Below are 23220 nucleotides of genomic sequence, written 5' to 3' on the forward strand. Positions count from 1 at the left end.
CTACTAACTCCGTTATTCCGTTTCAGGTTGTAAGACTCTGGTTAAAGTCAAACTGTTTTAAGTTTAACTAAGTTTATAGACAGATGCAATAATATTTATAATACTAAATTAGTTTCATCAAATTAATAATTAAATATATTTTCATAATAATTTTGTCTTGAGTTAAAAATGTTACTACTTTTTCCTATAAATTTGGTCAAACTTAAAGCAGAAGTCAAAACGTCTTATAACATAAAATGAAGTAAAATATAAAAACCTATTAACATATGAGATATAAAAACCTAGTATTATGAATCTGTTCAAATTTATAATAGTAGGAAATGTCTTATCTATTTCTAGATTCTTATATTTTAGGGCAGAAGAAGTACTATCATATCAACTACTTATATTAATTAACGTCATTTTGTTAACGATTTGTAGCTTCTACGAGTATCATGACTACCCTTTGCACATGTTGTCATATAAAATGTTATATCGTACCGTCTTATGGAAGCCCTTGAGGCGTGAGCTGCAATTTGGTACTCCCTTCGTTTCACAATGTAAGTCATTCTAACATTTTCCACATTTATATTGATGTTAATAAATCTAGACATATATATTTATTTAGATTTATTAAAATTAATATAAATGTGAAAAATACTAGAATAATTTACATTGTGAAACGGATGAATTACTAGTAGTACGTAAAGATAAATACGCCCCCCAACATAAACACACATCATTTCCTGTCCCTTGCACGCTACGAGCTCGATCTAGCAACCACTCCCTCGTTGTAATTGTTTCGGTGGAGCCAATCTGCCAATGGCAGCGAAAGGCATCTCGACCATCGGCGCGGCCTCGCGGAGCCTGTCGTCGTCGCTCATGGCGGCGGCGAAGGAGCCCGACGTCGAGAATCTCCGGCTCATCGAGGAGCTGACCTCCAACGTGGACGCCGTGCAGGAGCGTGTCCTGGCGGAGATCCTCGGCCGCAACGCCGATGCGGAGTACCTCGACAAGTGCGGCCTCGACGCCAGCGACACCGACCGCGCCACCTTCCGGGCCAAGGTGCCGGTGGCGTCGTACGACGACCTGAAGCCGTACGTCAAGCGCATTGCCAACGGGGACCGTTCGCCCATCTTGTCAACGCACCCCATCATCGAGTTCTTGACAAGCTCCGGCACGTCGGCCGGCGAGCGCAAGCTGATGCCCATCGTCACGGATGAGATGGCCCGCCGCGAGGTGCTGAGCAGTCTCGCTACATCTGTCTTGAACGTGTAAGTTAACCGCCGTCAATTGAAAGTTTGAATTATTACATAAAAACATTTTTTTATTATCGGTTGCTATATATTTGATGATAAATTATTTTTAAAAAAAATTTGTTAAAGGTAAATACAATATAGTCATAGTGTAATTTATATATAATTACTATGTAACATGTATGTAATTTTGAATCATTAGATTTGCTTCACAATTCGTGTGCAGATATATACGTGAGGGGATTCGATCCCACAACCTCCGTTTCATGAAAATATCATATCTATCTATCTATTATATTATTAAAATATATTTGAAAGTAGACACCACGTTCGCTGTGAGGGTTAGAAATTCCCACATTAATAGGAGAAAAATAAAAGAAGAGTCCATGTAGAAATACAATTTAAAAATAGCTAAAATCCAGAATTAAAAATAGGCAATATTGAAAGAAGAGTTCATATAAGAACCCAATACGAGATTAATCAAAATTCAGAATAAAAATAAAATAAAATCCGAAACTAGAAAAAAAGAGTCCAAGTAGGAATACGATTTAAAAATAACTGAAATTCGAAATTAAAAATAAAGAATATTGAAATAAGAGTCCATATAAGAACCAAATACGAGATTAATTAAAATTCAGAATAAAAATAAAATAAAATCTGAAATTATAAAAAAGAGTAAATTTCAGAAAACTGCACTTTTATTGACTAAACTATCACTTTGCTGCAGCCTTTGCGACACTTTTCAGAAAACTGCAATATTAGCGATGAAAATTATCACATAGCTGCATTTTTTTCAGGATTCCCTGTTACTGACATTCCGGGCCCACATGTCATACATATATGCTCGACAGAGGGAGGAACGGAGCGGCACGTCAGCATGCCACCTCATGGCTTTTTTTTACTGTAGCGATGCCATGTCAGTGCGTGTTCGGGCGGAAAAAATCGTGGTCCGGCTGCACCATTTGGCTCGGTCAAGGGCACAGGCCGACAGGGTCAAAGGCAGGTCCAAGACCTGATAACGACACATTACTACTCCCCCGATTCCCACCGTTGCCACCGCAATCTTCCTAGTCGATGCTGGGAATCGAGGCAGTAGTACGGTGAGAATCAGGGCAATAGTAATGTGTCGTTATCAGGTCTTGGACCTGTCTTTGACCCTGTCGGCCTGCGCCCCTGACCGAGCTAAATGGTGCAACCGGACCACGATTTTTCCCTCCCGAACACGCACTTACGTGGCATCGCTACAGTAAAAAAGCCATGAGGTGGCATGCTAACGTGGCGCTCCGTTCCTCCCTCTCTCAAGCATATATGTATGACATGTGGGCCTGGAATGTCAGTAACAGGGAATCCCAAAAAAATTGCAGCTATGTGATAATTTCTAACGCTAATGTTGCAGTTTTCTGAAAAGTGGCGCAAAGGTTGCAGCAAAGTGATAGTTTAGTCAATAAAAGTGCAGTTTCCTAAAATTTACTCTATAAAAAAATAAAAGAAGAGTTAACGTAGAAATACAATTTGAAAATAACAAAAATTCGAAATTAAAAATAAGCAATATTGAAAGAAGAGTCCATATAAGATATTAATACGAGATTAATAAAAAAATCAAATAAAATCCAAAATCATAAAAAAAATAAAAAAGTGAGTTCAAGTAGGAATATACAATTTTGAAACAATTAAAATTGGAAATAATAAAAAAGAAATATTAAAAGAATAATCTATATATAACACAATACGAGATTAATTAACATTCGAAATAAAAATAAAATAAATTCAGAAAATAGAAAAAGAAAATGAGAGCTCAACTAGAATACAATTTATAAATAACTAAAATTTGTAATAAAAAATAACAAGTATTGAAATAAGAGACAATCTTGAGCACATGACAAAATTAATTAAAGTTCAAAATAACAAATAAAATAAATTTGAAAAATAGAAAAATAATTATAAGTGTTCAAGGATGAAAAATATGCAATTTCTTTTAAAAAAAGGTCCTTATAGAACACAACATGACAAGTGACAATAAAGAGGGGAGAAGTAATAGGCATGTAAAGGAGTAGAGTGCTAGTGGTTGATGGGATATCTGAAAACTATACAAAATGATCTTAAATAGAATCCCAATGATGATTAAGAGGAGTGACAATGGGCATGCCGTTAAGCAGCATGCATGGCCACGACGGTTGTGAGACTTATGGAGAGTAAAAATAAACCCCAATGATAATTATGTTCGATTTTTAAAATCTCAATAACAATAAGGAGGGGAGGCAGTGGGTGGGCTGTAGAGGAGTATAGCGGCGAAGCCATTAACAATTTGGCGAGACTTATAGAATGTAAAAAAGAAAATAGACAATAATTATTTTTTATTTTTAAAATCGCAATGACAATAAAGAGAGGTGGCAGTGGACAGGCCACAGAATAGTAAATTGGCTATGTTTGATGATACTTCTAAAAACTATGAAAACGAAACCCAACAAGACAATGAACTTTAAAAACTATAGGGCCTAATTTTTAAAGTTCTAAAGAGGACGAATAGAAGTAGTGGTAGATCAAGTAAGTAAATAAAAAGGTGCCAAAGGAGTAAGGGGTAGCAACTGTCGTGGCTTTTAAAAACTATAAAATTATTAGAATCACGGGAATGATAATTTTAAATAAAATCATGTGTAAAAAATAGATAATATTAAATTGATGCTAGCCACGTAATTGCGCGGGCCGCCCAACTAGTTATCATAGAATGTTTGAAAGGTGCGTACAAGTTATATACATGTTACGATATAATTATACAATAATTATATTATAGTTACATCTGTTAATTTTTTAAGAGAAAATTTATCGAGAAATATATAGGTAGTTCCAAAAACAATAGTTTTAAAAAAATTATAGCACACACTCGGAGAAGGGAAAACTCTTTTAATCTTTCGGGATAATGTCCCATTGTCCCCTCATATGTTCTGATACCATCTATATAGTTAATTATAAAACCCTGTAAAATAATTTGATAATGTTATATACTCTTCCCAAAAAATCAACTCTCAACCCTTACGTTTGAGAAATAAAAAAGACATACCAAGCATATGGACAATGCCCCGGATCGGGGGGAGAAAATCCCCCCCCCCCCCCACGGGCGCCTCCTCCGCACACGCCTGCTCTCCACGTGTCCCCGCGCAGCTCCCGCCATGTGTCCCATCACGCATGTCATTGCAACAAAATCAGCCACATATTTTAGAAACCCTCTATTAAGGGAATTCGTTTTATTTTTTGTTCCACAAAAAATGTTTCACTATGTATAGATCTAATGTTGCAGTGAATTGAATTTTTTTTTTGCAACAAATCACCCACATATTATGGAAACCTCTATTAAGAGAATTCGTTTCATTTTTTGTTCCACCGAAAATGTTTTACCTAGTGTACTTATAATGTTTCACTATGTATGGATCAAATGTTGCAGTGAACTGAAACATTCTTTCGCTATTTGCTGAAACATTACTTTTATATAAGGTGAAACAACGCCCGATTTAAATGATTGAAACATTTTCGATCTACTTAGTGAAACAATTCCGATATAATTGGTGGAACAGCGTGCAATATTTAAAAATAATTCAATAATAAGCAAAAAAACCAATTGTTAGAATATATCCATGTGTGGTCTTGTTTTAAAGATTAAAATGCAATGAATTTAATAGTGCAATCGGATCATGATTTGAATAAATAATTTAAGAGAAAAAATAGTTTAAATTGGTTTTGCACGCATGCGTCATGCTGACGTCGGCACCTGATTTTTCCCCCTCCCATCGGGCGTCCTACGCTGATATGCGTCCCGAGCATATCCAAAATTTTCTTTTCTATTTATTAATGTGTAGATCGATTTTTGAATTTAATTTGTGGTATAGTGGTAGATATTGTTGTACTCTCTATTATCAATTCTTGTAGATCTTTCACCGTTTCCATGTCCCTCCTAGAAGTACTTTTGGTAGTTAATGGTGCACTCATTTCATAGGTACGTGCCTGGGCTTCACACGGGGAAGGGGCTCTACTTTCTGTTCGCCAGATCGGAGACGAAAACACCAGGCGGCCTCACGGCGCAGCCCGCCTTGACGAGCGTATACAAAAGCGAACACTTCAAGAGGAGGGCCTACGCCTACACGAGCCCAATATGGCGGCCATCCTCTGCGAGGACGCGTCACAGAGCATGTACGCGCAGATGTTGTGCGGCCTGTGCCAGCGCCACGACGTGCTGCGCGTAGGCGCCGTGTTCGCCGCTGCGCTCGTCCGGGCTATCCGCTTCCTCCAGCTCAACTGGGCTCAGCTCGCGGCGGACATCGAGACCGGAGAGCTCAACCCCCGCGTCACCGACCCGTCTGTGCGCGAGGCTGTCGCCGTAATCCTCCGGCCGGACGCTGAGCTTGCCGAGTTCATCAGGACCGAGAGTGCTCCAGGGGCGACTGGACCGGCATTGTCACGCGCGTTTGGCCAAAAACCAAGTGTCTGAATGTCGTCGTCACCGGCGTGATGGCACAGTACATCCTGACCCTGCAGTATTACAGCGGCGGCCTGCCGATTGTGAGCGGCATGTATGCTTCCTCCGAGTGCTTCTTCGGCCTCAACCTCCGTCCCTTGTGCGGCCCGTCCGAGGTGTCCTACACCATCATGCCCAACACGGCCTACTTCGAGTTCCTCCCCGTCGGCGAGGCCGTCGACGCGAGCAACCTCGTGGAACTCGCCCGCGTGGAGGACGGGAGGGAGTACGAGGTGGTTGTCACCACCTACGCTGGGCTGAACCGATACCGCGTCGGTGACGTCCTCTGCGTGACGGGGTTCCACAACGCGGCGCCGCAGTTCCGGTTCGTGCGCCGCCAAAGCGTGCTGCTATCCATCGAGGCAGACAAGACCGACGAGGCCGAGCTGCAGCGCGCGGTGGAGCGCGCCTCCTCGGCGCTCCTCCGCCGGCGCGGCGCGTCCATCGTGGAGTACACCAGCCGCGCGTGCACCGAACGCGTCCCGGGACACTTCAGCCCCGCCCTGCCACACTGGACCCTGGCTCCATGACCCGAAGATGTCCTCGATCCGACTAGCAATGCATCCTGTTTAGCATCTTAATTTTGGAAAAAAAGGAACTACCTATTTATCTTTCGATAGATCTGTAACTTCAAATCTTGCGGAATTTGTAATAACTCTTTTTAGTGAATTAACAAAACAAGAACAAGCATGTCAGAAATCATAAATCTAACGAAAAAAAGTTGTTGTAAAAATTAAATTTTGATGCACTGTAATTGAATGTGCTATGTAAGTAAGTGTAAATGTTATGTAACTAAGTGTAACTGCAAGTTGAATTTAAAGGAACATGAATCTTGACACAAGATCCTACGGTCAAAAATCGAAAGGTAGAAGCCCAAAAATCTATCGCAAGTGAAATAGCAAAACCGTTTTTTAATAGGGTATATGTGTTGATTTAATTTGGCTTGTCCGGGTTGTCACTACTGGTGTTTTTTTTAGCAGAAATACTACCAGGCGCTGCCTAGTAGTTTAATATTATCCCCTTTGGGAAAAAGCACGGCCCAACACTAGTGGAGAAATGATCTTTGCTGAGTCGACCCAAAACCACAATAGTCCCGGTTCCAAAAAGAACTAAAAATGATCTTTAGTCCCGATTAAAAACCCTACCGGTATTTTATGATCTTTAGTTCCGGTTGTTGTTACCAACCGGTACTAAAGATCATCTTTAGTCCAGGTTCATCCCCTGTCAGATGTATGTCAGGGGGCCGAGGATCTTTAGTCCCGGTTGGTGTCACCAACCAGGACTAAAGATCACCACTTTAGTCCCACTAAAGATCATCTAGATCTTTAGTCCTATTACTAACCGGCACTAAAATTGGACGCGTAGTATATAATCCCTATCACTTATCCTCTCCTCCACAATCGCAACTCACACAGATCGAATCTCTCCCCCTCTCCTCTCCTACAGATCAGATCTATCCTCTCTTCCTCATCCCCTCTCCTCCACCTCCTCCCCTTCCTCCTCTCCTCTTCCTCCTCCCCTTCCCATCCGGCGGGCCGGCGGCCGGCGGGGCCGCAGGCGGCAGCCGTGGCGAGGGGCGGTAGCGGCTTTGTTTTTTTTTTTAATTTGTGATACACTGAGATGTATAAATTTGTGATTTATTTTATGGATTTGTGATATATTTGATTTGTGTATAATTATTTAGGATTTTGTGATGTATTTGATTTGTGTGTATAAGTAACTTTAAGATTTGTGATGTGGATTTTGTGATGTGAATTTGGGATGTTACTTTGATTTGGGGATTTGGGGATTTGCATGTCACTTGATTCGGGAGAAAATAAAAAGGAAAAAAGAAAAGAAAAAGGGACCGTCTGATACTGCTGCTATTCTCTCTTTACTCCCGGTTGGTGGACTAAAAAAGTCCATCTTTAGTCCCAGATTTCTACTCCCGGTTAGAAAACCGGGACTAAAGAGAGTTACCAACCAGTAGTAAAAATGGGTTCTCCACTAGTGCAACATCAGTCGGCCCGGCACAGTCTGACCGACACACCGTGTTGTGTCATGCCGTGTCCATCCACGGGCTGCACCTACGCCTAGGCACGGCCTAATAAGACTCGGGTTGTGCTGTGCCGATCTGAAGGCACAACCAGCCCGCCATGTTCATCCTCGAAATAAATCTATTTTGCCTCCCTTATCTCTTTGGGCCGTACCTTGTATGGCTGAAATAAGTCTATTATGCCTCCCTCATCTCTTCGGGCCCGCTGTCAACGGACTACCGCCTGAGGAAGCGGGGGATGTCGGGTCACGGTTGTGCTGATTGTTGGGTCATGCCATGCCGGATCGGCACGCTGTGCCAAGGAAGAGGCCCAGCCGCCCAGGCACGGTCCAACAGTCGGGTCGGGCTAGCACAGTCGAGTTGTGCCATGTCTGATCGGATCAAATCTCTGTGCTGTGGGCTAGACCATTGGGCTACGGGCTTTCTGGCCAACTACAGCTGCAGTTTTATGGAGTATGAATAAAGTCGGAATAAGTTCAATTTAGGTCCACCAATATGGTCCATCCCCAAATTACAATACTATGTCAACTTTCATCCCTCGATCATATGATGGCTGGTTTCGGTAGACGTAGCGAGTAGAACACATGTGGATCCACATGTCAGCGACCAAATCTTCTCTCCATTTTTCCTTTCTTCCCCATCTCTCATGAACAGCAAACCTCCGCCGCAATGCACGCGCTCCTCGCTTCACGCGTCGCTCCGCCGACGCACACATCGCCTCCACCACCTTTCCAGCTCACTCCATCGGTGCCGTCGCCTCAGGGAGAGAGGACGTCGTCGGGGAGGTCCACCATGGCCGGGGGCCCGGGGTGAGCATGGCGTTGTTAGCAATAATCTTGTCATTAGTGTAAAAGTATGTTTTTTGTTTGGTCATATGCATGTAGTAAGTGGTTTGTATAGGTCACATGCTAGAAGCTATGTACGTGAGGTACATGGACGCTGCATAGTTAGTTTGTTTCCATCTCATGGGCGAGATGCCGACGTGCCGTGCGATGCGGTGGCGCGAGAGTGGAGCAAACAACATTCATGAAGACCAGGCTCAACTGCATGTGGAGTGCTGAGACAAGTAGCCGGATTGCAAGCAACGCAAGGTCAGTATTAGCCGAGTGAATCGGTCCTAGCATATGCATGCATACATGCACGTATGAGATTAGTTAGGAGCTAGCTATGCATGAGGATCAGCATCCCGGATAAGCAGCCGCGAAGTGACTTCTTCGCAGGAGAATAAGTAGGATTAGTTAGTTAGTTGCATGGCATCTGCACGTTTGTGTGCATAGCGTGAGTCCCGGTCATGAGAATTGGCTGGCTGTTATCTGCATGTACTGTGTGAGTCTATAAAAGAAAAAGAAAACGAAGTGAGCCGGTGTGTGGTTGCCTTGACCAAAGCTGTGCGTTGTTCAGTTCTTGTGTGTTTGTGTCCACCGAGTAAATACAAGTGTTTATGTTAGTGCTAGTGATTAGTACTTAAACATTCAGAGAGGAGAGATTCCCAACAGGCGTTGTCATCTTCGGTGAGGTCGGAGTCGGAGCCCGTCTCAGCGCCGCCGCTCCCGGGCTTGTAGATGGTCACTTGTAGTTGATGGCGCCCGCGGATGCGGATGCTGCAGCAGCATTGTAGTCGGCCTTATTCTTGAAGTAATTTACTGGAGGTGGCGACGCATGACACTCCTGCATGGCGGCCTTGTCCTTCCCCGCGGCCCTCTTGCTGGTGGTGGTGCCGTGTATGCAGTCGATGTCGACTTGTCGAGTGGTCGCCTGCATGAACGCACAGCAAATCCAACAAAACAAAATGAATGTCACCACGAGCTCATCCTCCAAAAGGCAGTGGCGGTGCGACGGCAGGACGAGTCCACAACATACACGCTTTCAGAGAAGAAGCAAAGCTCCTAGTTTTGGTGAAGCAAAGCCAAATCAGTCCAGAAAGTGAGTATTTTTGTTCCAGGCATATATCATCACAGGCCCCCTAAAATCTATAGATGGTGCTGTGTTTTTTTTTCAGTTTTTCGCCACCGTCCATTCCCCCGACATAAAGGCATTAAGGCATAAGAACACAGATCGTGAAGAGAACTAGAAGTAGGGACATCAAGAACTCAGCTTTGCTCTCAATGGCAAACAGCAAAGGAGAACCAGAAGGAAGAAAAAGAGATCAATAACTCAAATCTGCTCGTCATGAGAAAGGTGATGTCCTGGCGAAGCTGGTCGAGGTGGTGCGGCATGAGCGGGTGCCGACACCGCTCTCACTACCGTGCCGCCGTCGCCATCCACACGGTAGCGCGCCATCCCTGGCCCGGACTCGCCGTCGTTCGATGGAGAGATGGAGAGAGAGGGGGCAAGAGGGAGAGGTAGAAGAGTTGAGCCGCTAACATGTGGACCCACGTGAGTTTCACTCGCCACATCAGCCAATACCGGCCACAATACTGCCAAGGGACTAAAGTTGATATAGTATTGCGAGTTGAAGGATAAGTTATATCTAGTATTTCGGTTCAAGGATGAATTTCAGACTCGACGACAAATTGAGGGACCAAAGGTAAACTTATCCAATAAAATCTGATGAGTGATGACATTGACACCCATCAGACTTTATTTAGACTCCATAAAACTGCAGCAGTAAAGGCCAAAAGGCCTATAGCCCGATGATCTGGCCCACAACACTGAGGTTTGGTCTGACTCAGACACGGCACGCCCGACTGTTGTCGAGCCCTGCCAGCCCGACCCAACAGTTGGACCGTGCCTAGGTCTCTTCCTTGGCATGGCATGCCAACCTAGCATGCCACAACCCAACGATCAGCACAACTGTGACCCAACATCCCCACTCCCTCAGGAAGTAGCCCGTCGACAGCAAGCCCGAAGAGGTGAGGGAGGCAAAATAAACTTATTTTAACCATATAAGGCACGACCCAAATAGATAGGGGAGGCAAAATAGATTTGTTTCGAGAATGAGCACGGTGGGTAAGCCGTGCCTTCGGACTGGTACAGCACGGCCCGAGTCCTATTAGGTCATCCCTGGGCTGTAGGTGCAGCCCGTGGACAGATACGACACACCGTGGCGGTCGGACTGTGCCGGCTCGACTTATCTTGGGCCGTGCCTTTTCCTAAAGGAAAAGTACACCGAAGGTCCCTCAACTTGTCATCGAATTACAAAATCGTCCTTAAACCGCAAAACCGGATACAACACGTCCCCCAACTTATAAAACCAGTGCAAACTAGATCCCTCAGCGGTTTTGACTCCGGTTTTATCGGATGTGGCAGCTGACTCAGCTGTGGGTCCCACATGTCAGCCCCTTCTTTCCATCCCCTCTCTTCCTCTCTCTCTCTCTCTCCTCTTTTCTCTCCCTCTCCTCAGTTCGGCAGTGGGCAGGGAAGCCAGCCGGTGGGGGAGGCGAGAGTTCGGCGGCCGGCGATGGGCGACGAGGCGACGGTGGATCTCAACGCGACGTCCCCCGCCCGACGCGCCGAAGCAATCCACCCCACCGCCCACCACATCGCCGGCGCCTTCTCGTCTGCGATGCAACATACACATCGAGGCAAAATCGATCAAGAAAACGTCAAACGCCATTAATGGCGGCGTGTTCGTGCTGTTGCTGTTTGGTGTTACGTTTGTGTCATTGGGTGGTGGTGGTGGTGTACTGATCGTGGAGGTTGGCGGAGACGGAGCCGCGGCCAAAGAAGATGAAGACGAGGTAGAGGTCGCGGTCGACGCAACAGCCGAGGAGCACGCACACGTTGGGATGCCGCGCGTGCCGCACCGTGTCGAGCTCCGTCAAGCAGACGTCGCTCCCGGACCCCTCCTCCCTCGAGCAGAGGCGGGACGTGCTCCTTGCCTATGCCTAGATCGCGCTCGCCGTGGACCGGGCCACCGACGTCGGGATCAAGACCGCGTGCGGCTCGTTCCAGAGCGCTGCAGGGGCGTTCGCGTGGATGAGGGAGAGCGGCGTCGATGCCACGGCCGTCGCGGCCGGGGCCACCACCATCGACGTCCTCTCCTTGCTCTCTCCCGCCTCGCCGCCAAACCACCTTGTCGTCCTCCCCGCCCTGCGGGACCCAGCTCCCGGCCTTGCGCTCTCGCGTCGCCGCCGCGGCGCCCCCACCCCTGCCTCCGCCGCTGCCCCTGCCTCCACCGCTGCCGTCGCCGCGGCGTCCCCACCGCCGCGTCCAGCTCCTCCCCCGCCGGCTGCCGGCCGCGCCCATCTCCGCCCTCACCGGCCGTGCCCCGCTCTTTCCCCGCCGGTCGCCGGTCGGGCCCAGCTCCTCCCCCACCGAACGTCGTCTACTCCCAGATCACTGCTCTCCATCACCGTCGCCGTGGAAAGGGATGAGAGAGGAAGAGAAGAGAGAGGAGGGGAAGAAGAGGCTGACATGTGGGACCCACGTGAGTCCTACGCTGAGTCAGCTGCCACGTCGGATAAAACCGGAGTCAAAACCGTCGAGGACCTAGTTTGCATTGGTTTTGTAAGTTGGGAGACGTGTTGTATCTGGTTTGCGGTTCAAGGATGATTTTGTGATTCGATGACAAGTTGAGGGACCTTCGGTGTACGTTTTCCTTTCCTAAAATAAAGATGCCAAACAGGATGCATTGCTAGTCGGATCGTGGAGTCGGGATCCAATGCGGCAGGGCAGGGCTGAATTGGCTAGACACGACGCGCGAGTCCAGCAGCTCCACCACGGATGGGACAGTCACGCACCGGGGCACCTTGTACTGCCCAATGGACGTGCCGCGGGAGACGGCCAAGTCCATGACCTCCTCGAACGTGCCGGGACGGACGATCCGGATCTCGAGTGGCCCGATCGAGCCGTCCGCAACCCTGCCCTGCCTGTACACCGCGCTGAGTGCCTCCTCCATCTCGAGGCAGCACCTGCCGAGCGTCTCCCCGTCCACCGTGTCACCGTCGCCGGCGCCGACGGGTGACTCGGTCAGTAGCTCCCAGTAGACCACATAATGTCCCGGGATGCGTTCGGTGCACGCGCGGCTGGTGTACTCCGCGACGGACACGCCGCGCGGGCGGAGGAGCGCCGAGGAGGCGCGCTCCACCGCGCGGTGCAGCTCGGCCTCGTCGGTCTTGTCTAACTCGACGGATAGCAGCACGCTTTGGCGGCGCACGAACCGGAACTGCGGTGCCGCGTTGTGGAACCCCGTCACGCGGAGGACGTCGCCGACGCGGTACCGGCTCAGACCGGCGTAGGTGGTGATCACCACCTCGTACTCCCGCCCGACCTCCACGCGGGCGAGGTCGACGAGGTTGGTCGCGTCGGCGACCTCGCCGACCGGGAGGAACTCGAAGTAGGCCATGTTGGGCATGATGGTGTAGGACACCTCGGACGGGTCGCACACGGGGCGGAGGTTGATGCCGAAGAAACACTCGGAGGACGCATACGAGGTGCTCACGATCGGCAGGCCGCCACTGTAATACTGCAGGGTCCGGATGTATTGTGCCATGGCGCCGGTGACGATGGCATCCACGTACTTGGTGTTCGGCCAAATACGCGTGATGATGCCGGCCCAGTCACCCTTGGAGCACTCGATGCGGACGAACTCCGCGAGCTCGGCGTCCGGCCGGAGGATCCCGGAGACGGCCTCGCGCACCGACGGATCGGCAACGTGTGGGCCGAGCTCGCCGGCCTCGATGTCCGCGGCGAGCTGGCCCCAGTTGAGCTGGAGGAAGCGGATCGCCCGAACAAGTGCGGCCGCGAACACAGCTCCGAAGCGCACCACGTCGTGGCGCTGGCACAGGCCGCACACCATCTGCGCGTACATGCTCTGGAACGCGTCCTCGCAGAGGATGGCCGCCGTGGGGCTCGTGTAGGCAATTGCCATGCTCTTGAATTGCTCGCTTTTGTAGACGCTCGTCAGGGCAAACCACGCCGTGAGGCCGCCTCGTGTCTTCGTCTCTGACTTGACGAACATGAAGTAGAGCCCCTTACCCTTTTCAAGCCCAGGGACATATCTATATATACATTGCGAAATGTTCGATATCACTTTTCTTCGGACTGGCGAAGTGCCATGTAGAAGAGATTGACTTACAGTTTCAAGACAGGTCCAATGAGACCGTGCAGTGCCTGGCGGCGGCCGGAGTCGTCCATGGCGACGGGAATCAGCTTGCACTCGCCGGCCGACGTGCCGGAGCTGGTAAGGAACTCGGTGATGGGGTGCGTCGATAGGACGGGCGAGCAGTCCCCGTCGGCGACGCGCTGGATGTACGGCTTCAGGTCGTCGTACGACACCACCGGCACCTTGGCCCGGAAGGTGGCGCGGCCGGTGTCGCCGGCGTCGTGGCCGCACCTGGTGAGGTACTCCGCGCCGGCGTTGCGGCCGAGGATCTCCGAGAGGACGCGCTCCTGCACGGCGTCCACGTCGGAGGTCAGCTCTTCGATGAGCCGGAGCTTCTCGACGTCGGCCTCGCTTACCGTCGCCGCCGGGGATCGGAGGGCCGCGCCGATGGCCGAGACATCAGGTGCTGGCGTCGCCATTGTCTCCGACGAAACGCGACGAGGGACTGAGGGAGTGGTGACTGCTGTCCGAATTCAATATAAAACTGCAGCAGGTGGGTGTCAATGTCATCACTCATCAGACTGTATTCATAGTACTATAAAACTGCAGCATCAGACAAAAAACGTGCGCAGGAGTAGTTGTTGGCTTGTTGGAGGGCCAACTAGTTTGGTCATGCTTACCTACGCGATTGGTCACAGGGAATCTAAACATAATGGCGGAACGTCCTTTTAGCACCTAGGTGCTGCGGCACCTGGCTAGCATCCGCACGATAGCTATAATAGCGGGCTATAAGCTAGCTGTAAATATATTTTAAGAAGATAAATGAGAAGAGAGAAGGGTAGCGGATTACAGATTTGTAGCCAGCTGTAGCACGGACTCCAAGACAGTGTGTGTATAACATGTGGGACCATATTAATATATTAATAGTGTAGTATGTAACTATTGTATGAATGAGCTATTAGATTGGCTATAGATAAATTAGAGCTAGTAGTTGGCTATACTATTGAACTTGCTCTAAGATTCGTGCACACCTTTACATATCATGTACAGGTAGCGTCGTATTTTTTTTTTGCGCGTGCATCCAAAATACACCTGACCCCACCGTAAGATGCTTTTTGTACGGACTACGGAGTACGACTACTCACTTTTTTTCTCGACCACACATATATGTTCGATACATTCCATATCTTCCATCCCTCTCCATCGTCTCGATAGCCTCCGACCTCCGTGACCTAATCTCCGGCCACCGCCGCCGATTGCCAGTCGCCCGCCGGCGCCTCCACCGCGCCTGCGCGCCCCCCTCCCCGGCACACGCGTCCTGCATCTTCCTTAAAGCAGCCCGCCGCCCGCCGACTGCATCCCCCGTCGACCGAACCAGCGGTCCAGCGCTCCGTCCAGGCTTGACGAGTCTCCGGCCGAAGAATGTTCCGGTGAGCTCCGGCCCGCGCGGCGACGGCGGCGGCGGCGTGGAGCGAGATGCGGACGGAGCAAGCGAGGAGCACGGCGTCCTGGCAGTGGTGGGAGCAACGGGTGCCACACTGCCACTGCAATGGCGTCGAGGAGACACGAGGAGGAACACGAAGAGTCATCGCTGCAGGCGGCGGAGGCGGAGCTGAGCTCGGCGAGGATCGAGCTGGAGTCCATCAAGGAAGAGGGCCTCCGATTCACGACGTCCATCGAGCGCACGCGCAGGGAGACGGCGCGGGTCACCGACGAGATCCGCCGCCTCACGGAGCAGGAGAAGGCGGCGAGCGCGCAGGTGAAGCAGCTGAACGCCAAGCTGCGCAAGGCGAGGTCTCGCCTGGAAGCCGTCACGGCGGCCGACGAGAGGGCCGACGAGACCATCTCCAAGCTGGCGGCGATCCTTCGGCAGCTGGAGGATGACGCCGAGGCGGCGGAGAAGGAGAAGACGCTGACGGAGACGGAGAACCGGCGCGCCATGTCCGACGCGGAGAACATCGACGCCGAGATCGCCGCGGCGGAGCAGAGGATCAGAGAGTCGGTGAGGGAGCTCGGGGAGGCGAGGGCGTCGGAGGCCGCGGCGACGGCGAGGCTGAAGGCCATCGTCGAGAGCGCGACGCTGGCCACCGCCGCGGCCGCGACGTCGCGGAGCTCGTCGTCCAGGAACGTCACGAATTCACGATCCCCAGGTTCGAGTACGAGTACCTGACGGGGCGCGCCGAGGTGGTCCACGCGGTGGCCGAGATGAAGGCGGCGGCGGCGGAGGCGTGGACGGAAGCGCGGCGAACCAGCGAGGAGATCGCAATGCGGGCCGAGGCGATCGAGAGGGAGCTCGGAGAAGCGAGCGCCGCCGATGCAGAGGTGACGAACACGCCGAGGAGGCCGGTGGAGGCGAGAGGGAGCGGCTCGGCGGCGACGACGAGAATGGAAAAGTCACGGAGGATGTCATCCTCGTCGAAGCCGAGGGCGCCGTCGTCCAACGTCAAGAGGAAGAGGAGAGTCCTGACACTGAACTGTCTGAAGCTTCTCGCTGGGAAATGCAGGGGTCAGAATTGAGATTCAGAAAAAGGCAATATAATTTCAAACAAAAAAAATGGGAGTAGCTATATTTATGGCGTCATATTTTTCACCAAAAATAGTCGGTATGTTTTTACATTTTAAGTACATTGTAAGTTCTTAAATTACATATGTAATTTTAGTGTATTTACAATATAAGTCTTAAAATTACATATGTAAATCCTAAAATTACGTATGTAAATCCCAAAATTACATACTAATTACATATCTAAGTGGTGTGTAACTACCGTGTAAATTTTTATAAAATATGAAAAGTGACATATTCGTTGCAAGAAAATTGTCGATTAAGATATAGCAATTCCGTATATAAAACCAACTGGAAGATCGGGTGGATACGGTTGCCGCAGCGTTTGCATGCGAACGAATCCAACGGACATGAAAACCGACTGAGGTTAGTGAAAAAAACTGCCGCCATCTTTATAGCAATTCCGAAAAAGATCTCTTCTTTTTTTTTTCTTTCACCTGAATTAAAATTCAGTAGACACTGGGAAAACTGAAAACATGTAACTTTCTACAAGCAAATGCTTAACACTCAGTAGACACTGGGAAAACTGAAAACATGTAAACTGCTATATGCAAATGAGATGGTTTGCTTCAGGCTTGTGCTTACACAAAGCATCATGTACAAACAGAGCTGTACAATCACAAACAACACTGTGAAAGAGCAAGTCCTTTTCACATTTTTCAGTTCAAGTGTGCTTAGGGACTGATTGGATTTCATGTCTTTGAGACAACAGTTTTGCAGACAGGGCAGGTGTTCTTCCTAGAAAGCCACTGCTTTATGCAGTGCACATGATAGCTGTGGCCACAGATCAGCCTCCCTGTTTCCTCATTTGCTTCAAACTCTTCCTGAGATATGAAATGTTGACATGGACTTAGGACTCTCCTCTCCTCTTCCTCGATGTAGGAGATGGTCTCCTGGGAGGCTGGGAGTAGATCACCGGGGCGTACTCGTCCTGCGCCGGGGACGGCTCGTGCTTCATGGTCTTGATGATCCACCCTTGCTGCCGCTCGAAGCTCTCCCTGTCGGCGTGCACCACCCGCTGCGCGTACGCCACGCCGCTCAGCAGCGGCCGCTCGAAGGACGTCCTCGCGACGTACACGGCGAACGTGTCCTGCACACACGCACAACACAACGAAGAAGATTCAGCCACACAGCCAAAGAAATCACTAGTACTACCAACAGAAGCAAGCAAGCACAATCAATTCACTTCCTCCCAGTCCCAACAAAAAGTGCGCTCCATTTAATAACAAGGGACCGGAGCAGTAATCCATGGCCATGGCTGACATGGAAGGTCACTGTAGAATTAAATGAAGCCGAAAGCAGCAGAGCAAAGTACACGGCCAAGATGTCGAGTAAAAATCGAGGCATTATCGCAATTAACTGCGGGGGGCAAAAAAAAAAAAACAACAGATGCAACATCATCATCATCGCGGCGGAAGCTCGTCGGACCGACCTGGTCGAGCGCGGGAGGGTGCTTGTCGTAGTGGAAGGTCACGACGAGGATGGCGAGGGCGTGGACGTGGTTGACGGAGACGGCGAACTGGTCCTGCAGCATGCGGGCGCGCTCCTCGCAAATGCAGACGAGGGCCTCCTCGGCCTTGTGCAGCGCCGGGCGGCGGAAGCGCCAGTGCAGCCCCGCCCAGAGCGCCGCCGACGCCAGCACCCACGCCACCACCGCCACCGTGCTCAGCTTCACCATCCCCCTCCACCGCCGCCGCCGCCGCCTCCTCCCACCCCAATTCAAATGCGCCGCCGCCGCAGCAGCAGCAGCAGCAGCCTCCCCTCCGCCGCCTCCACCTCTCTCTCTCTCTCTCTCTCTCTCTCTGCGCTTTTCTGTGGCATTCGTGTTCGTCGCAACTCAGGATGAGATCCGTCGCTGGACACCCTAACACCATCCGCCGGGTTCTTCTTGATTGTGCCCGGTTCTTATTGACTGGGCATGTCGCTGGACACCCTAACATCAACCGCCGCCGCGCATCCATCGGCAGTGGCATGGGGTAGAACATCCGGGCCCAGGTTCTGCTGCCGCGTGGACGCCATCGCCGCCGCGTCGACGAGGCGGAGGAGGGAGGAGGGTGGGGGATGGTGGTGGCGGCGCTCGGGGGAGGAAGGGGGAATCCGCGGATGGTGTGTTCTGGAACACAACGGCGAGATGTGTGGTCGGCAATAATTTGGAGGGGAAAAATAAAAAAAAAGTGGGGGAGGCGGGACCACGGCTTGTAAAGTAGTCTTCTCTTTACCTCATGTATAATGTCTGGTATATACCGTCCACCACAATATACAAAATATATACGCCCAAAGCCCTTTACATACAGCACCAATCGTGGGATCCATCCAACGGCATGCGGCCTAGGTGTAGAAAAACCACCTTGCATGCGACGATTTCTGTTACTCCCTCTCCATCCCAAAATCTCCATCCAAGGTACTATATCTATTTGATACTATAAGTTGTTCAACTTTTTTATTAATCAAATTTCTTTAGGTTTAATTAAATTTATTGAAAAAACAGTAACATTTATAACTCCCAATTAATTTTATTAAATATAAAATTAAATATATTTGGATAATATGTTTGTTTTGTATTTTTTTAGAGAACTGTTTGTTTTGTATTGGGAGAGTTTTCCACTTGAATATATTACGTCAAATGATATTACACAGGGCAAGCTTCACCTTCATAAGCGCAGGAGTCCTAGAGGATAGTAGCAAAGAATGCACGGGGAGTAAGTATAGAGAAGAGAATATAGAATAGAGGCCACCTACCCCAAAGATAACAACAATTGACGTTGGAAACGTCAAAACTCCTCGTCGAAGGGCCTTTCTGCGACAAGCATGCCAGCTTGGATTAACGCAGATGAAGTACTTTTAATGTTAGATGTCTTTTCATTGTTTAATGTTTAATATTAGATCTAAGTTTATGAGCTGAGTCAACCTCCCTTGTAGTGTAAAAGAAGGTCATATTTCGCTCCTCCAGCACTACCTGTTGTGTGACCTGATCCCAAAACAAGAAAATCTACTCAAAGATAGGACCTCAAAAACTTGCTCTGCTAGGTAACCAAATTATTCAAGGCACATTCCACCAATGATATGACGACCACTAATCCTAGTAGCAATTTAGCATCCCTGCTTTATCACCTTCCTGTCATATAGTATATATAGTGCTTACCCTTTACAGCCGGGGGTAGAGAGATTTATCAGTCTTCCCATGGATGGCAATGGCATGTTCGTCCAGAGAAAGTTGGCAGCTGCTCCAACTTTTTCTGCAAAGATTTGGTTCTTGTGGTCGGCCGAGAAGCCCAATTAAGCCCACGAGAATCTTTGCTTGGGCTCCGTAGTACGGCCCATATACGTAAGCTTGGGCTGTTGTTCGGAACGAACATTGCACACGAGCGAACAGAAGAATAAGTTCACTTCATGACCCTCAAAAGTGATCGAAATCTAATCCATGACCCTAAACCACAAAACCAGATATCTCGACCACCAAACTCTTAAAACCGGTGCAATTTGACTCTCTGGGCAGTTTTGGAGGGCGGTTTCGTTGACGTGGTGCCTACGTGACAGTATTGACTCGGTCTTATTTCCGCGTGGCATTGACGTGGCGCTTAGGTGGCATTAGAAATAAAAAATATGCATGGGACCCATCTGTCATTCACACACACAAAAAAAAATTGTGGGGCCCACTAACATGTGGGCCCCACATGTCATCCTCTCTTCCCTTTCTTCTTCCTCTCTTCTCTCTTTCTTTCTCTTTCTCCTCTCCCCTTTGGCCGGCCAAGGGGAGCACGGGAGGCTGGAGCTGGAGCGGCGGCAGGCGGGGGCCAGAGCGGCGGTGGCGGCGGCGGAAGCTGAAGCGGCGGCGGCAGCCTCGCCATCGGCCTCGCCAAGTGGAGAGAGGAGAGGAGAGGAGAGGAGGTGAGGGGGGAACGGAGGTGATGGGTGACATGAGAGGCGGTGGCGGTGCGTGAGGGCTGGAAAGGAGAGGGGAAAGGCGGAGCCGCCGAGCTCGTGTTGTCGCCACTGCCAATGCCTCCTCCCGCACTCGCGCTCATGACGGTGCTGCCGCATGCTGACCCGGAGCGGCGGCGACGCGTCCCGTGGGTGGTGGCTGTGGCCGCAGCTGACGAGGTCGGAGACGAGAGCGGTGGCGGCGGCGGGCGGCTGGTCTCGATCTGGTACTTGGCATGGTCGGGGAGGTCAGCGGCGATGACTACGAGGAGGAGATGGAGGGGGCGGGCAGCAGCCAGACGGTCCAGCCCACCGTCGTCGCCACCGCCGCTTCAGCTCCCGCCGCCCATGCTCCCCACTGTCCACCGCCCACCATCACCCGAGGTCCGTCGCTCAAGGCCCGGTACGGTAGAAGGAGCTGCTCCCGCGCCTGTCGTCCGAGGTACACCATCCACCGCCCACCGCCACCACCACTCCGGCACTCGAGCCCCTCCTGCCGACGGCTCATGTCAAGGGAAAGAGAGAGAGAAACAACGGAGAGAGGAGGAAGAAGAAGGGTAGTGAGAGAGAGGATGATGTAGGGCCCACATGTTAGTGGGCCCCACAATTTTTTATTTTGTGTATGAATGATAGATGGGTCTCACACATATTTTTTTATTTCTAATGCCACCTAAGCGCCACATCAACGCCACGTGGAAAGAAGACCGAGTTAATACTGCCCCGTAGGCGCCACGTCAGCGAAACCGCCCTCCAAAACTATCTAGGGAGTTAAATTGCACCGTTTTTAAGAGTTTGGGGGTCGAGATATTCGGTTTTGTGGTTTAGGGTAATGGATTAGATTTCGATGACTTTGAGGGTCATGAAGTAAACTTATTCCGCGAACAGAACCCGTGTGCTTGCTTGACGCGACCCATAAAGGAGAGATTTGCTAGTCTGCAAACGTCTCATCCTGGATTTAAAGTATTTTTGAAAAATCAAGATTCAATCGTAATGTGTCACATCAGTTTGTTAAGATGGTCGTAAACAGTTGCTGGTCAGAATCCTTGCTTTTCCTTTTACAACTTTTTTTTTTGAACGATACTGAAGAATCCTTGTCCCCTGAAGGCATAATCCTTGCCTTACCTTGTCAAATGGTTTGGGTGTGTTCGCTACAGCCGGATAGGAGCTTACGCACGTAAAATAAAATAGAATAGTCCATTAGCACGTGATTAATTAAATATTTACTATTTCTTAAAATGGATTAATTTGATTTTTTTAAAAAATAATTTTGGTATACAATTTTTTTAAAAAACACACTGTTTATTTAAAAAATGTGCGCGCGGAAAACGAGAGAGAGGTTGGGAAAAGGGGCATCCAAACACAATTAATGAACAGTCAGGCTGATTAATTAGTCGAGGCCTCGAGGTCCATCTAATTGTTCATTCTGATTATGAACAGTCTTCAGGTTAAGTGACCATATAAATTTTAGATGTAGAGTCTAGAGAGGCGTGTTTAATGGTTTACATCTCTGATCGATTCCGATCGCCTGATTGTTTTTTCCATTTCGACGTATACGGTATACACAGTTTAGAGTCCAATAAACACTACATGCTATACTGTAATTGTAGCTTCTATGACATGGAATACATGAAATTCATCCTGTACAGTTCAAGGAAAGGGTTTTCTTTTGTCTAAACCATTATTATTTTTTTCTTTCCTACCGTACAGTTCGAGAAAGGCACGGAACTCACCGAGTTTTTGAAGAAGAAAAAATAACCCAACATGTTATACAAATATCATACTATTTTGTAGGATTTTATTTGAATTTTTTGGTTTCTATCAGTTCAATTTTGAATTTGGGTGAAATCCATCGAATTTCCAGACGGCTACTACTTCCTAGCCACGTCAAAACCTCGGTTTTTCACGGAATTCAATCGGTTTCCATGGAAATTGTGACTCTGTTGGCTATCTTCTTTAGGAAAAAGTACACCGAAGGTCCCTCAACTTGTCGTCGAGTTACAAAATCATCTCCCAACTACAAAACCAGATATCCGGTGTCCCCCAACTTACAAAACCAGTGTAAACCAGGTCCCTCGGTGGTTTTGACCCCGACTTTGTCCTATGTGGCGGCTGAGACAGTGTGGGACCCACATGTCAGGATGCCACGTTATCACCCTCTTTCTTCCCCCTCCTATCCCTTCCTCTTCTCTTTCTCACTCTTCTCTTCTCTTCTCTGTGCAACGCCAACCGACGGCTGGGGAGGAGGACGCCGGGGCGAGGTGGGAAAGGTGATCCGGTGGTCGGCGACGTGGCGGCGGGCGACGAGGCAACGGCGGCGGTTGCGACGCGGGAGCAGGCCGCCGCGCCGGGGTCGCAGTCCACGAGCCCTGCCCCATCTCCGCACCGCCCTCGCCTTCTCGAGCTCTGCTACCTAGCGCCCGCCCACGATGCCGCGCCGCCCTCGCTGCCCTCGAGCTCCGCCACACCTCGCTACCGCCGGGGAGGGCGAGAGGGAGGCATGAGGGGAAGAGGTGTCGCGCCCTGAAGTTCTTCACCCTAGCCAAAATTCAATTAATAAATTGTTGCAAGAAATTATTTGATTAAAAGCAAGAGAGAAACCCTAAATCAAAAAAAAATGCAAATAATAATTAGAATTGGCATGTGGAACTTTTCTTGGATTCTACATGTCAAAATATTCTAACAGGATTTTTAGTGGAATTTTCAGAGCCCAAAAAATAATTTTAACCAATTAAAAATGAGCATGTGCATTATTTAATTCCATGGAAATCGATTTCCCTTTTCCTTCCTTTTCTTTTCTCCCTTTTTCTTCTTGTTGGGCCGTCGGCCCAGTCCACCCGCCTCTCGCGCGCATCTTCCCCTCCTCCTTGGGCCGGCCCCGTGGCCATGGCCCAGTCTAAACTCCCTCCCTCCTTTCTCTGGGACGCCGATAGGTGGACCCCACCTGTCGGGGTCGTCCCTAACCTCCGGCAACCA

At 49.5% G+C, this 23220-nt stretch overlaps 2 protein-coding genes and 1 pseudogene across 3 annotated transcripts; 1 reads left to right on the top strand and 2 right to left on the bottom strand.

Moving 5' to 3' along the window:
- Positions 1 to 794: 794 nt before the first annotated feature.
- Positions 795 to 6272, top strand: LOC127780297 (putative indole-3-acetic acid-amido synthetase GH3.10). The gene is given in 4 exon segments (XM_052307208.1): positions 795 to 1253; positions 5224 to 5377; positions 5380 to 5643; positions 5646 to 6272. Coding segments are annotated over 4 exon segments (1497 nt in total). The 5' UTR covers positions 795 to 801.
- Positions 6273 to 12039: 5767 nt separating this feature from the next.
- LOC127778704 (probable indole-3-acetic acid-amido synthetase GH3.9) lies at positions 12040 to 14505 on the bottom strand. 2 transcript variants are annotated; one of them, XM_052305327.1, is made up of 3 exons: positions 14180 to 14505; positions 13797 to 14110; positions 12040 to 13719 (listed from the first exon to the last, which is right to left on the bottom strand). In XM_052305327.1, the coding sequence occupies exons 1-3, from the start codon at positions 14240 to 14242 to the stop codon at positions 12354 to 12356; spliced, it is 1743 nt and encodes a 580-aa protein (XP_052161287.1). In that variant the 5' UTR covers positions 14243 to 14505; the 3' UTR covers positions 12040 to 12353. The 2 variants fall into 2 exon arrangements, with proteins under 2 accessions (XP_052161287.1, XP_052161286.1); XM_052305326.1 differs by having other exon boundaries at positions 13797 to 14505.
- Positions 14506 to 16606: 2101 nt separating this feature from the next.
- LOC127778341 (probable histidine kinase 4) lies at positions 16607 to 18186 on the bottom strand (annotated as a pseudogene).
- Between the last annotated feature and the right edge of the window lie 5034 nt (positions 18187 to 23220).

This window comes from Oryza glaberrima, chromosome 7, assembly GCF_000147395.1.
Source record: "Oryza glaberrima chromosome 7, OglaRS2, whole genome shotgun sequence".
Taxonomy (NCBI): Eukaryota; Viridiplantae; Streptophyta; class Magnoliopsida; order Poales; family Poaceae; genus Oryza; species Oryza glaberrima.